The sequence below is a fragment of the Tinamus guttatus genome, unplaced genomic scaffold, assembly GCF_059628265.1.
Source record: "Tinamus guttatus ecotype Peru unplaced genomic scaffold, ASM5962826v1 Tinamus_guttatus_pri_ptg000928l, whole genome shotgun sequence".
Lineage (NCBI taxonomy): Eukaryota > Metazoa > Chordata > Aves > Tinamiformes > Tinamidae > Tinamus > Tinamus guttatus.
Window position 1 is genome coordinate 87,820 of NW_028289462.1, and position 13,703 is coordinate 101,522.

Here is a 13,703-nt window from a genome sequence, read left to right on the forward strand (position 1 = left end):
ACTCCCTCTTGTCAATCACACCCACCTGTCAATCACACTCTCTTGTCAACCAAACTCTCTTGTCAATCGCACCCTCTTGACAGTCGCTCCCCCCCGTCAGTCGCTCCCGCCTGTCCCTCCCCCGGCCCCTCTTCACCCTTCGGCTCCGGTGCCGCTTCCGGGGCCCCTTCAACGCTGACGTCACTGATGACATCACTGATGACGTCACTGATGATGCCCCGATCCCGGCGCCGCCTCCGGGGCCTTTTCCGGCCTTCCGGATCCGCGGGATCCTCCCGGGGTCATTCCCGGCATTCCCGGCTCCGCGGCGTTCCCGGGTGCTCCCGGTGCTTCCGGCATTCCCGCCGTTTCAGCCGCTCCCGACATTCCCGGCGTTCCCGGTATTCCCGGCGCTGTTCCCGGCTCCGTGCTGTTCCCAATGCCGGGTGTCCCGGCCATTCCCGGCGTTCCCGGTGCTCCCGACATTCCCGATGTTCCCGGTGTCCCTGCTCTTCCCGCTGTTCCTGGTGTCCCCACCGTTCCCGGTGCTCCCGGCGTTCCCGGCATTCCCAGTGCTCCTGGTACTCCCGTTGTTCCCGGTGCTCCCACCGTTCCCAGTATTCCGGCCACTCCCGGTATTCCCGGTGTTCCCGGCATTCCCAGTGCTCCTGCTGTCCCTGGCGCTCCCGACGCTCCCGGCATTCCCAGCATTCCTGGTGTTCCTGCCACTCCCGGCATTTCTGGCGTTCCCGATGCTCCTGGTATTCCTGACATTCCCGGTGTTCCCGGCATTCCCGCCGTAACTGGTGCTCCCGGTATTCCCGTCGTTCCCAGCATTCCCGTCATTCCCGGTATTCCCGTCATTCCCGGTATTCCCGGCGTTCCGGTGCTCCGGCATTCCTGGTGTTCCTGCCATTCCCAGCGCTCCAGTATTCCTGCCGTTCCTGGTATTCCCACTGTTCCCGTCATTCCCGCCATTCCCGTTGTTCACGGTATTCCTGTCGTTCCCGGTATTTCCGTCATTCCTGGTATTCCTGTCATTCCCATCATTCCCGGTATTCCCATCATTCCCGCTATTCCCGTCATTCCCGTCGTTCCCGTCATTCCCGGCGCTCCCGTTGTTCACGGTATTCCCATCATTCCCGCTGTTCCCATCATTCCCGGTATTCCTGTCATTCCCACTGTTCCCGTCATTCCCGCTGTTCCCGTTGTTCACAGTATTCCTGTCGTTCCTGGTATTTCCGTCATTCTGGTATTCCTGTCATTCCCATCATTCCCGCTATTCCCGTCATTCCCGTCATTCCCGTCATTCCCGGCGCTCCCGTTGTTCACGGTATTCCCATCATTCCCGGTATTCCCGTCATTCCCGGTATTCCTGTCATTCCCACTGTTCCCGTCATTCCCGCCGTTCCCGTTGTTCACGGTATTCCTGTCGTTCCCGGCGCTCCCATCATTCCCGGTATTCCCGTTGTTCCAGTCTCCCGGCCTAGCGGCTCCGTGCGGATCCCGCGTCTCCCTCCAGCTCCAGAGCCGGAGGCCCCATTCCCGCTCCTTGCCCCCAAGATGGCCGCCGGTGACCCCATCATGGCCGCCGTTGACCCCATCATGGCCGCCGGTGGGTCCACAATGGCCGCCGCCTGACCCAAGATGGCCGCCGTCGCCTTCCTATTGGCCTCTGCTGACTCTGCGCTGGCCGCCATTGACTCCAACATGGCCGCCGGTGACCCCAAGATGGCCGCCGGTGACCCCATCATGGCTGCTGGTGACCCCATCATGGCCGTCGTTGACCTCAAAATGGCCGCTGGTGACCCCAAGATGGCTGCCATTGACCCCAACATGGCTGCTGGTGACCCCAAGATGGCCGCCGGTGACCCCATCATGGCCGCCGGTGACCCCATCATGGCTGCCGATGACCCCATCATGGCTGCTGGTGACCCCAAGATGGCCGCCGTTGACCCCATCATGGCCGCCGGTGACCCCATCATGGCCGCCCCCGCGCTCCCATTGGCCGCCTCCTCCTCCTCATTGGCCGCCGCGGGGGGCGCCGGCCCCGCCCCCCGTCCCGGCGCCGCCTCCCCATTGGCCAGAGCGCCCCGCGGGGGGGGGGGGGGCGTCACCATGGCGACGCGGAGCAGCGGGGCGGGGGGGGGGCCCGGCGCGAGCGCAGCCAATGGGAGCGCAGGAAGCAGGAAGCACCGCCCACCTGTCAATCACGGCCTCCTGGATCCCCATTGGCTCCCGCGCGCCCGGAGCCCCGCCCCCGCGCGTTGCCTGGCAACGCCCCCTTCGGCTCGCGCCCCCCCGCGTCAGTCCCCGCCCCCCGCTGACGTCACGGGCGGTACCTCAGCGAGCGCGCGCGGGCGGGGCCCGGGGCTAATGACGTCACCGTTGCGTTTGAGGGTGTTTTTTTAACGGGAAAAAGGGGAAAAACGGGAAAAAACCCGCGGAGCCGCCTCGGTGCCGCATGCAAATGAGGCACCGCCTCTTCCGGCGCGTCACGGCGGGGGTGGGGGCGGCGCGCGGCGCATGCGCGGTCCGCGCCGCCGCGGCCGATTCGCAGCCGCAGATTCGCCGCGGGCGCCGCAGATTCGCCCCGCTCCATCCGCGCTCCCCGTTCCCGCCGCCGCCTCCCCCCTCCCTCCCGTTCGTCCCCCCCCCGCCGCTTCACGGTACCGGGAAAGGGCGGATTTTTTTTTTAACCGTTTTTTGATGTTTTAAACCTATTTTGGGCGTGACGAAAGTGCGGCCGCGGGGCGGGCGGCGGCTCTCGCGAGACCCGGGCGCGCGCGGCCGTTGGCTCCGCCCCCTCGCTCCCCCCCCCCCCCGCAGTCGGCGGCGGCGCCGGCGGCTCCGCGCGACCCCCCCCGCCCCCCTCCCGGTACCGGAAGCGGAAGCGGAGCCCGGAAGCGGAACCGGCCCCCGCTGCGGGGGCTGCCGAGCGGCGGCGGCGGCGGCGCCAGGTGAGAGCGGGAGGGGGGGGCGGGGGGAGCGCGGGGGGGGGCGGGGCGGGACCCCCCCATGTCCCCAATGTCCCCCCGGGTCCCCCCGGGTCCCCCCGTGTCCCCCAATGTCCCTCCGGGTTCCCCCCATGTCCCCAATGTTCCCCCGAGTCTCCTGATGTCCCCTAATGTCCCCAAGTCCCCAATGTCCCCCCATGTCCCTCCGTGTCCCCTGATGTCCCCTCATGTCCCCCAATGTCCCCCCGTGTCTCCCCCCCGTCCCCCCCTGTCTCCTGATGTCCCTTAATGTCCCCTGATGTCCCCCCATGTCCCCAGATGCTCCCTGTGTCCCCTAATGTCCCCGTGTCCCTTGATGTCCCCCCCATGTCCCCTAATGTCCCCCATGTCCCCCCATGTCCCTTGATGTCCCTCAATGTCCCCCCATGTCCCTGTGTCCCTCAATGCCTCCCAATGTCCCCCCATGTCCCCCCATGTCCCCCCATGATATCCCTTGATGTCCCCATGTCCCCCGTTGTCCCCATGTCCCCTAATGTCCCCGTGTCCCCTGATGGCCCCAGATGTCCCCATGTCCCTCAATGCCTCCTGATGTCCCCATGTCTCTGGATGTCCCCCCATGTCCCTATGTCCCTCAATGTCCCCAATGTCCCCCCGTGTCTCCTGATGTCCCCATGTCCCCATGTCCCCAATATCCCCCCATGTCCCCCCGTGTCCCCCCGTGTCCCCTGATGTCCCCCATGTCCCCATGTCCCCATGTCCCCTGACGTCCCCATGTCCCTGTGTCCCCCCCATGTCCCCTCGTGTCCCTGGACGTCCCTGGATGTCCCCCATGTCCCCATGTCCCCCAATGTCCCCCAATGTCCCCCCGTGTCCCCTCATGTCCCCCAATGTCCCCCAATGTCCCCCCATGTCCCCTCATGTCTCTGGATGTCCCCTGACATCCCCCGTGTCCCCCATGTTCCCCTTGTCCCCCTTGTCCCCATGTCCCCCAATGTCCCTGGGTGTCCCCTGATGTCCCCTGTGTCCCCCATGTCCCTTGATGTCCCCCAACATCCTCTGATGTCCCGTAATGTCCCTGGTGTCCCCATGTCCCCCAATATCCCCGTGTCCCTTGATGTCCCTCTGATGTCCCCTGTGTCCCCCATGTCCCTGTGTCCCTTGATGTCCCCATGTCCCCATGTCCCCTATGTCGTCACGTCCTCCGTGTCCCCACGTCCCCCCATGTCCATGTCCCCAATGTCCCCATGTCCCTCGATGCCTCTGAATGTCCCCAATGTCCCCTAATGTCCCCCAATGTCCCCCCAATGTCCCCCCAATGTCCCCCCATGTCCCCATGTCCCCAATGTCTCCATGTCCCCCCAATGTCCCCCCAATGTCCCCATTATCCCGAATGTCCCCCCATGTCCCCAATGTCCCCATGTCCCCAATGTCCCCCTGATGTCCCTCATTGTCCCCAATGTCCCTCCAATGTCCCCATGTTCCCAATGTCCCCATGTCCCCATGTCCCTCGATGCCTCCCAATGTCCCCAATGTCCCCCCATGTCCCCAATGCCCCCTGATGTCCCCAATGTCCCCATGTCCCTCAATGTCCCGATGTCTCCTCATGTCCCCCAATGTCCCCTCGTGTCCCCAATGTCCCCAATGTCCTCTCATGTCCCCGTTGTCCCCGCAGGTCCCCATGGTTGGAGATGGACCCCGGCGCCCCCTGGCGCAGCTACAAGCTGCTGGTGTCCCCAATGTCCCCATGTCCCCAACCCCCCCGATGTCCCCAATGTCCCCATTGTCCCCAACCCCCCCGATGTCCCCGATGTCCCCAATGTCCCCTCATTGTCCCCTCGTTGTCCCCGCAGGTCCCCATGGTGCAGGATGGACCCCGGCGCCCCCTGGCGCAGCTACAAGCTGCTGGTGGACCCGGCGCTGCGGCGGGCGCCGCACAAGGTCTATCGATACGATGGACAGCACTTCAACGTCCCCGTGAGTGTCACCATGTCCCCAATGTCCCCATGGGTGTCCCCAACGTCCCCAACATCCCTACGGGTGTCCCCAACATCCCCATGGGTGTCCCTGACATCCCCAATGTCCCCATGTCCCCAACATCCCCACAAGGTCTATCGATACGACGGGCAGCACTTCAACGTCCCCGTGAGTGTCACCATGTCCCCAATGTCACCAACGTGTCCCCAAGGTGTCCCCAATGTCCCCAATGTCCCCAAGGGTGTCCCCAAGGTGTCCCCAATGTCCCCATGTCCCCAACGTCCCCACAAGGTCTATCGATACGACGGGCAGCACTTCAGTGTCCCCGTGAGTGTCACCATGTCCCCAAGGTGTCCCCAAGGTGTCCCCAAGGTGTCCCCAATGTCCCCAATGTCCCCATGAGGATCCCTGACATCCCCAATGTCCCCAACATCCCCACAAGGTCTATCGATACGACGGGCAGCACTTCAACGTCCCCGTGAGTGTCACCATGTCCCCAAGGTGTCCCCAAGGTGTCCCCAAGGTGTCCCCAACGTCACCATGGGTGTCCCCAATGTCCCCAATGTCCCCAAGGTGTCCCCAATGTCCCCATGTCCCCAACGTCCCCACAAGGTCTATCGATACGACGGGCAGCACTTCAACGTCCCCATGAGTGTCACCAAGGTGTCCCCAAGGTGTCCCCAATGTCCCCAAGGTGTCCCCAACGTCCCCAAGGGTGTCCCTGACATCCCCAATGTCCCCAATGTCCCCATGTCCCCAACATCCCCACAAGGTCTATCGATACGACGGGCAGCACTTCAGTGTCCCCGTGAGTGTCACCAATGTCACCAAGGTGTCCCCAATGTCACCATGGGTGTCCCCAATGTCCCCAATGTCCCCATGTCCCCAACATCCCCACAAGGTCTATCGATACGACGGGCAGCACTTCAGTGTCCCCGTGAGTGTCACCATGTCCCCAAGGTGTCCCCAAGGTGTCCCCAACGTCACCATGGGTGTGCCCAATGTCCCCAATGTCCCCAATGTCCCCATGAGGATCCCTGACATCCCCAATGTCCCCAATGTCCCCACAAGGTCTATCGATACGACGGGCAGCACTTCAACGTCCCCGTGAGTGTCACCAGGGTGTCCCCAATGTCCCCAATGTCCCCAAGGTGTCCCCAATGTCACCATGGGTGTCCCCAACATCCCCATGGGTGTCCCCATGTCCCCAACGTCCCCACAAGGTCTATCGCTACGACGGGCTGCACTTCAATGTCCCCGTGAGTGTCACTAACAGTGTCACCAATGTCCCCAATGTCCCCAATGTCCCCAGGACTGCGGGTTCCCCCCCATGGGCGCCGTGCGGGACCCCCGGCCCCGCTCACATTGTCCCCAACGTCCCCAATGTCCCCAACGTCCCTGATGTCCCCAACGTCCCCAATGTCCCTGATGTCCCTGATGTCCCCAATGTCCCCGATGTCCCCATTGTCCCCAATGTCCCCATTGTCCCCAATGTCCCCAACGTCCCCAACGTCCCCGATGTCCCCGATGTCCCCGATGTCCCCAATGTCCCCATTGTCCCCCATTGTCCCCATTGTCCCCAATGTCCCCATGTCCCCAGGACTGCGGGTTCCCCCCCGTGGGCGCCGTGCGGGACCCCCGGCCCCGGCGGATCTGGGCCAAACAGAGGGAGCTGGTGCTGCCCGTGCCCAAGTTCAAGGTGAGGGGGGACGGGGGGACACGGGGGGACACGGGGGGACACGGGGGGACACGGGGGGGACATGGGGGGACACGGGGGGACGTGGGGATACGGGGGGACATGGGAGGGGACACGGAGGGATGTGGGGACACATGGGGGGACATGGGGACACGTGGGGACACATGGGGACACGTGGGGATATGGGAACACGTGGGGACACGCGGAGGGATGTGGGGACACGTGGGGGGACGTAGGGGGACATGGGGACGTAAGGGGACACATGGGGACACATGGGGCCGCGTGGGGACATAAGGACACGTGGGGACACATGGGGACGCGTGGGGACACGTGGGGACACAAGGGGACATGTGGGGACACGTGGGGACACATGGGGGGACCTGGGGATACAAGGGGACACGTGGGGACACGGGGGACGTGGGGACACGTGGGGACACAAGGGGACGTGGGGACACGTGGGGACACATGGGGAAACGTGGGGGACACGTGGGGACACGTGGAGGGATGTGGGGACACATGGGGGGACATGGGGACACGGGGGGATATGGGGACACATGGGGACACGCGGAGGGATGTGGGGGGACGTGGGGGGACGTAGGGGGACATGGGGACACATGGGGACACGTGGGGACACAAGGGGACGTGGGGACACGTGGGGACGCATGGGGGGACATGGGGAAACATGGGGGACGCGTGGGGATATGGGGACACATGGGGACATGGGGACACATGGGGACATGTGGGGACATGGGACACGTGGGGGGACATGGGGATACAAGGGGACACGTGGGGACACATGGGAACACGAGGGGACATGAGGGGATGCATGGGGACACATGGGGACACATGGGGACACATGGGGACACAGGGGAACACGGGACACGTGGGGACATGTGGGGACATGTAGGGGGACATGGGGAAACGTGGGGACACAAGGGGACACATGAGGACACATGGGGACACGTGGCGGGACGAGGGACGTGGGGACATGGGGGGACACGGGGGACGTGGGGGGACATGGAGACACGGGGGGACATGTGGGGACGTGTGGGGACACATGGGGACACGGGATATGTGGGGACACGAGGGGACACATGGGGACACAGGACACATGGGGACATGGAGGGATACATGGGGACATATGAAGACACAGGGGGACACGTGGGGACACGGGGGGACACGTGGGGATATGGGGACATGTGGGGACATGGGGACACGTGGGGATGCGTGGGGGGACATGGGGGGACATGGGGAAACGGGGACACGTGGGGACACGTGGGGACACCTGGGGACATGTGGGGACACGTGGGGACACATGGGGATATGGGGACACAAGGGGACACGTGGGGGGACATGGGGACACATGAGGGCGCAAGGGGACGCAAGGGGACACGTGGGGACACATGGAGACACGTGGGGACCCATGAGGACATGGGGACACATGAGGACACTTGGGGACACGTGGGGACACGTGGGGAAACGGGACACGTGGGGGGACATGGGGGGACGCATGGGGAAACGTGAGGACACGTGGGGACACATGAGGGGACATGGGGACACAAGGGGACATGTGGGGACACATGAGGACACGGGGGGACATGGGGACATGGGGACACGGGAACACGGGGGGACACGTGGGGACGCGTGGGGACACGAGGGGACACATGAGGACACGGGGACACAGGGGAGCACGGGGGGACATGTGGGGACGCGTGGGGACACGTGGGGACACATGGGGATATGGGGACACGCAGGGGGACGTGGGGGGATGTGGGGACACGTGGGCGGACGTAGGGACACGTGGGGGGACATGGGGACACATGGGGGCACAAGAGAATGCAACGGGACACATGGGGACGCAAGGGGACAGAAGGGGACACATGGGGACACGTGGGGACACGTGGGGACACACGTGGCTGTGGGCACGGGGGGGTCTGGAGGGCTGCGGGTCGCCTTGGAGGGCTGGAGGTGGCCATGGGGGCCAACGTTGGCCGTGGTTGACCATGGGATGGCCTTGGATGGTCAACGTTGACCATGGGGTGGCCTTGGATGGCCAATGTTGGCCATGGTTGACCATGGGGTGGCCTTGGATGGCCAATATTGGCCATGGTTGACCATGGGGTGGCCAACGTTGGCCATGGGAGGCCATGGATGACCATGGGATGGCCTTGGATGGCCAACGTTGACCATGGGGTGGCCTTCCTGGTCAACGTTGGTCATGGTTGACCATGGATGACCATGGGATGGCCTTGGATGGTCAACGTTGACCATGAGGTGGCCTTGGATGGTCAACGTTGGCCATGGTCGACCATGGGATAGTCTTGGTTGGCCAACGTTGGCCATGGGTGAGCACAGGATGGCCATATTTGGCCATGGTCGACCATGGGATGGCCTTGGATGGTCAACGTTGGCCATGGTTGACCATGGATGACCATGGATGACCATGGGATGGCCTTGGATGGCCAACGTTGACCATGGGGTGGCCTTGGCTGGTCAACGTTGGCCATGGTTGACCATGGAAGACCATGGGATGACCTTGGATGGTCAACGTTGACCATGGGGTGGCCCATGGTCAACGTTGGCCATGGTCAACCATTGGATGGTCATGCGTGACCACGGGATGGCCTTGGATGGCCAAAATTGACCACGAGATGGCCTTGGAGGGTCAACGTTGGCCATGGTCGACCATGGATGACCATGAGATGGCCTTGGATGGCCAAAATTGACCATGGGATGGCCTTGGATGGTCAAGGTTGGCCATGGTCGACCATGGGATGGTCATGCGTGAGCATGGGATGGCCTTGGATGGCCAACATTGAGCATGGGACGGCCAACGTTGGCCATGGTCGATCACGGAGTGGTCATGTGTGACTATGTGATGGCCTTCGATGGCCAAGCTTGGTCATGGGTGACCATGGGGTAGTCATGGTTGACTGTAGCTGTCTAGGGGATCCCCATGGTTGACCATAGAGAGGGCAAGGTTGACCACAGTTGACCAGGAGATGGTTGCGGTTGACCATGGTTGACCAGGAGCAGGTTGTGGTTGACTGGGGATGGTTGTGGTTGATCATGGAGGACCCTGGCTGTCTAGGGGATCCCCATGCTTGACCATAGGGTGGCCACGGTTGACCATGGTCGACCAGGAGAAGGTTGTGGTTGACCATGGTTGACCAGGAGCAGGTTGTGGTTGACCGTGGTTGACCATGGTTGATCAGGAGATGGTTGTGGTTGACCACGGTTGACCAGGGGATGGTTGTGGTTGACCACGGTCGACCAGGAGAAGGTTGTGGTTGACCACGGTTGACCAGGAGAAGGTTGTGGTTGACCACGGTCGACCAGGAGATGGTTGTGGTTGACCACGGTTGACCAGGAGAAGGTTGTGGTTGACCACGGTTGACGAGGGGATGGTTGTGGTTGACTACGGTTGACCAGTAGCAGGTTGTGGTTGACTGGGGATGGTTGTGGTTGACCATGGTTGACCAGGAGCAGGTTGTGGTTGACCGGGGATGGTTGTGGTTGACCATGGTTGACCAGGAGCAGATTGTGGTTGACCACGGTTGACCAAGAGATGGTTGTGGTTGACCATGGTTGACCAGGAGAAGGTTGTGGTTGACCACGGTTGACCAAGAGATGGTTGTGGTTGACCATGGTTGACCAGGAGCAGATTGTGGTTGACCAGGGGATGGTTGTGGTTGACCATGGTTGACCAGGGGATGGTTGTGGTTGACCATGGTTGACTAGCAGATGGTTGTGGTTGACCATGGTTGACCAGGAGCAGGTTGTGGTTGACCACGGTTGACCAGCAGATGGTTCTGCTTGACCACGGTTGACCCGGGGACGGTCGCGGTGGTCCCGGCCCGGCCCCGCGCTGACCCGGCCGTGGCCCCGCGGGGCGCAGCTGGACGAGTTCTACATCGGGCAGATCCCGCTCAAGGAGGTGACGTTCGCGCGGCTCAACGACAACGTCCGCGAGCCCTTCCTGGCCGAGATGTGCCGCAAATACGGCGACGTGGAGGAGATCGAGATCCTCTACAACCCGCGCACGCGCAAGCACCTGGGGCTGGCCAAGGTCCTCTTCAGCAGCACGCGCGGCGCCAAGGAGACCGTCAAGCACCTGCACAACACGTCGGTCATGGGGAACATCATCCACGCGCAGCTGGACATCAAGGGTAGGTGGCACCGTGGTTGATGTTTCGTGGTGGCCCCATGGCTGGTACTTTGTGGTGGCCCCATGGTTGATGTTTCATGGTGGCCCCATGGTTGATGCTTCATGGTGGCCCCATGGTTGATGTTTCATGGTGACCCCATGGTTGATGTTTTGTGGTGACCCCATGGTTGATGTTTTGTGGTGGCCCCATGGTTGATGTTTCATGGTGGCCCCATGGCTGATATTTCATGGTGTCCCCAGGGCTGATGTTTCATGGTGGCCCCATGGTTGATGTTTCATGGTATCCCCATGGTTGATGTTTCATGGTTGCCCCATGGCTGATGTTTCATGGTGTCCCCATGGCTGATGTTTCATGGTGGCCCCATGGTTGATGTTTCATGGTATCCCCATGGCTGATGCTTCATGGTGGCCCCGTGGTTGATGTTTCATGGTGTCCCCATGGTTGATGTTTCATGGTGTCCCCATGGCTGATGTTTCATGGTGTCCCCATGGCTGATGTTTCATGGTGGCCCCATGGCTGATGTTTCATGGTGCCCCCATGGCTGATGCTTCATGGTGGCCCCATGGTTGATGTTTCGTGGTGTCCCCATGGTTGATGTTTCATGGTGTCCCCATGGCCCATGTTTCATGTTGTCCCTATGGCTGATGTTTCATGGTGTCCCCATGGTTGATGTTTCATGGTGGCCCCATGGTTGATGTTTCATGGTGGCCCCATGGCCCATGTTTCATGGTGGCCCCATGGCAGATGTTTCATGGTGCTCCTATGGTTGATGTTTCATGGTGTCCCCATGGTTGATGTTTCATGGTGTCCCCATGGTTGATGTTTCATGGTGTCCCCATGGCTGATGTTTCATGGTGTCTCCATGGCTGATGTTTCGTGGTGGCCCCATGGTTGATGTTTCATGGTGGCCCCATGGCTGATGTTTCATGGTGGCCCCATGGTGGATGTTTTGTGGTGGCCCCATGGCTGATGTTTCATGGTGGCCCCATGGCTGATGGGACAATGGGGACATCGTGGTTGGGTTCCATTGACCTTGGGGCCATCACGGTTGGGTTCTGTTGACAATGCAGACATCGCGGTTGGGTTGTGTTGATCATGGGGACACTGTGGTTGGGTCACAATGACAATGGGGATGGCTCTGTTGATGATGAGGTCATCACAGTTGGGTTCTGTTGGCCATGGGGACATCCTGGTTGGGTTGTGTTGACCATGGGGCCACTGTGGTTAGGTTCCGTTGATGATGGGGACATCACAGTTGGGTTCTGTTGACCATGGGGCCACCGCGGTTGGGTCACGATGACAACAGGGATGGTTCTGTTGACCATGGGGACATCCCAGTTGGGTTCTGTTGACAATAGGGACATCCCGGTTGGGTTCTGTTGACCATGGGGCCATCACGGTTGGGTTCTGTTGACCATGGGGACACCGCGGTTGGGTTCTGTTGACCATGGGGACATCATGGTTGGGTTCCGTTGACCATGGGGACACCGCGGTTGGGTTGTGTTGACCATGGGGCCATCACGGTTGGGTTCTGTTGACCATGGGGACATCGCGGTTGGGTTCTGTTGACCATGGGGCCACCGCGGTTGGGTCACGATGACAACGGGGATGGTTCTGTTGACCATGGGGACATCCCGGTTGGGTTCTGTTGACCATGGGGACATCATGGTTGGGTTGCGTTGACCATGGGGACATCCCAGTTGGGTTCTGTTGTCCATGGGGACACCGCGGTTGGGTTGTGTTGACCATGGGGACATCCCGGTTGGGTTTTGTTGACCATGGGGGCGTCACGGTTGGGTTGTGTTGACCATGGGGACACCGTGGTTGGGTTGTGTGGGTCTTGCGGACATCGTGGTTGAGTTCTGTTGACCATGGGGACATCGCGGTTGGGTTCTGTTGACCATGGGACCATCATGGTTGGGTTCCGTTGACCATGGGGCCATCACGGTTGGGTTCTGTTGACCATGGGGCCATCATGGTTGGGTTCCATTGACCATGGGACCATCACGGTTGGGTTCTGTTGACCATGGGGCCATCACGGTTGGGTTGTGTTGACCATGGGGACATCGTGGTTGGGTTGGGTTGACCATGGGGCCACCGCGGTTGGGTTGTGTGGGTCATGGGGATGTCGGGGGTGGCTCCTGTGGCCTCGGGGACATTGGGGACACCGCGGTTCGGTTCTGTTGACCATGGGGCTATCGCGGTTGGGTTGTGTTGACCATGGGGCCACCGCGGTTGGGTACCGTTGACCATGGGGGCGTCACGGTTGGGTTGTGTTGACCATGGGGACACCGTGGTTGGGTTGCATGGGTCTTGTGGACATCGTGGTTGAGTTCTGTTGACCATGGGGACATCATGGTTGTGTTCCATTGACCATGGGGACACCGCGGTTGGGTTCCATTGACCATGGGGCCATCGTGGTTGGGTTCCATTGACCATGGGACCATCACGGTTGGGTTCTGTTGACCATGGGGCCATCACGGTTGGGTTGTGTTGACCATGGGGACATCGTGGTTGGGTTGGGTTGACCATGGGGCCACCGCGGTTGGGTTGTGTGGGTCATGGGGATGTCGGGGGTGGCTCCTGTGGCCTCGGGGACATTGGGGACACCGCGGTTCGGTTCTGTTGACCATGGGGCTATCGCGGTTGGGTTGTGTTGACCATGGGGCCACCGCGGTTGGGTACCGTTGACCATGGGGGCGTCACGGTTGGGTTGTGTTGACCATGGGGACACCGTGGTTGGGTTGCATGGGTCTTGTGGACATCGTGGTTGAGTTCTGTTGACCATGGGGACATCATGGTTGTGTTCCATTGACCATGGGGACACCGCGGTTGGGTTCCATTGACCATGGAGCCATCGTGGTTGGGTTCCATTGACCATCGGGCCATCATGGTTGGGTTCTGTTGACCATGGGGCCATCACGGTTG

General features: G+C 61.7%; 1 protein-coding gene across 1 annotated transcript; it reads left to right on the forward strand.

Moving 5' to 3' along the window:
• The first annotated feature begins 1,626 nt into the window (after nt 1-1,626).
• Nucleotides 1,627-10,795, forward strand: LOC104567670 (histone-lysine N-methyltransferase SETD1A-like). The gene is made up of 5 exons (XM_088538141.1): nt 1,627-1,976; nt 4,787-4,910; nt 6,134-6,169; nt 6,511-6,609; nt 10,505-10,795. The coding sequence occupies exons 1-5, from the start codon at nt 1,627-1,629 to the stop codon at nt 10,793-10,795; spliced, it is 900 nt and encodes a 299-aa protein (XP_088394267.1).
• Nucleotides 10,796-13,703: the final 2,908 nt, after the last annotated feature.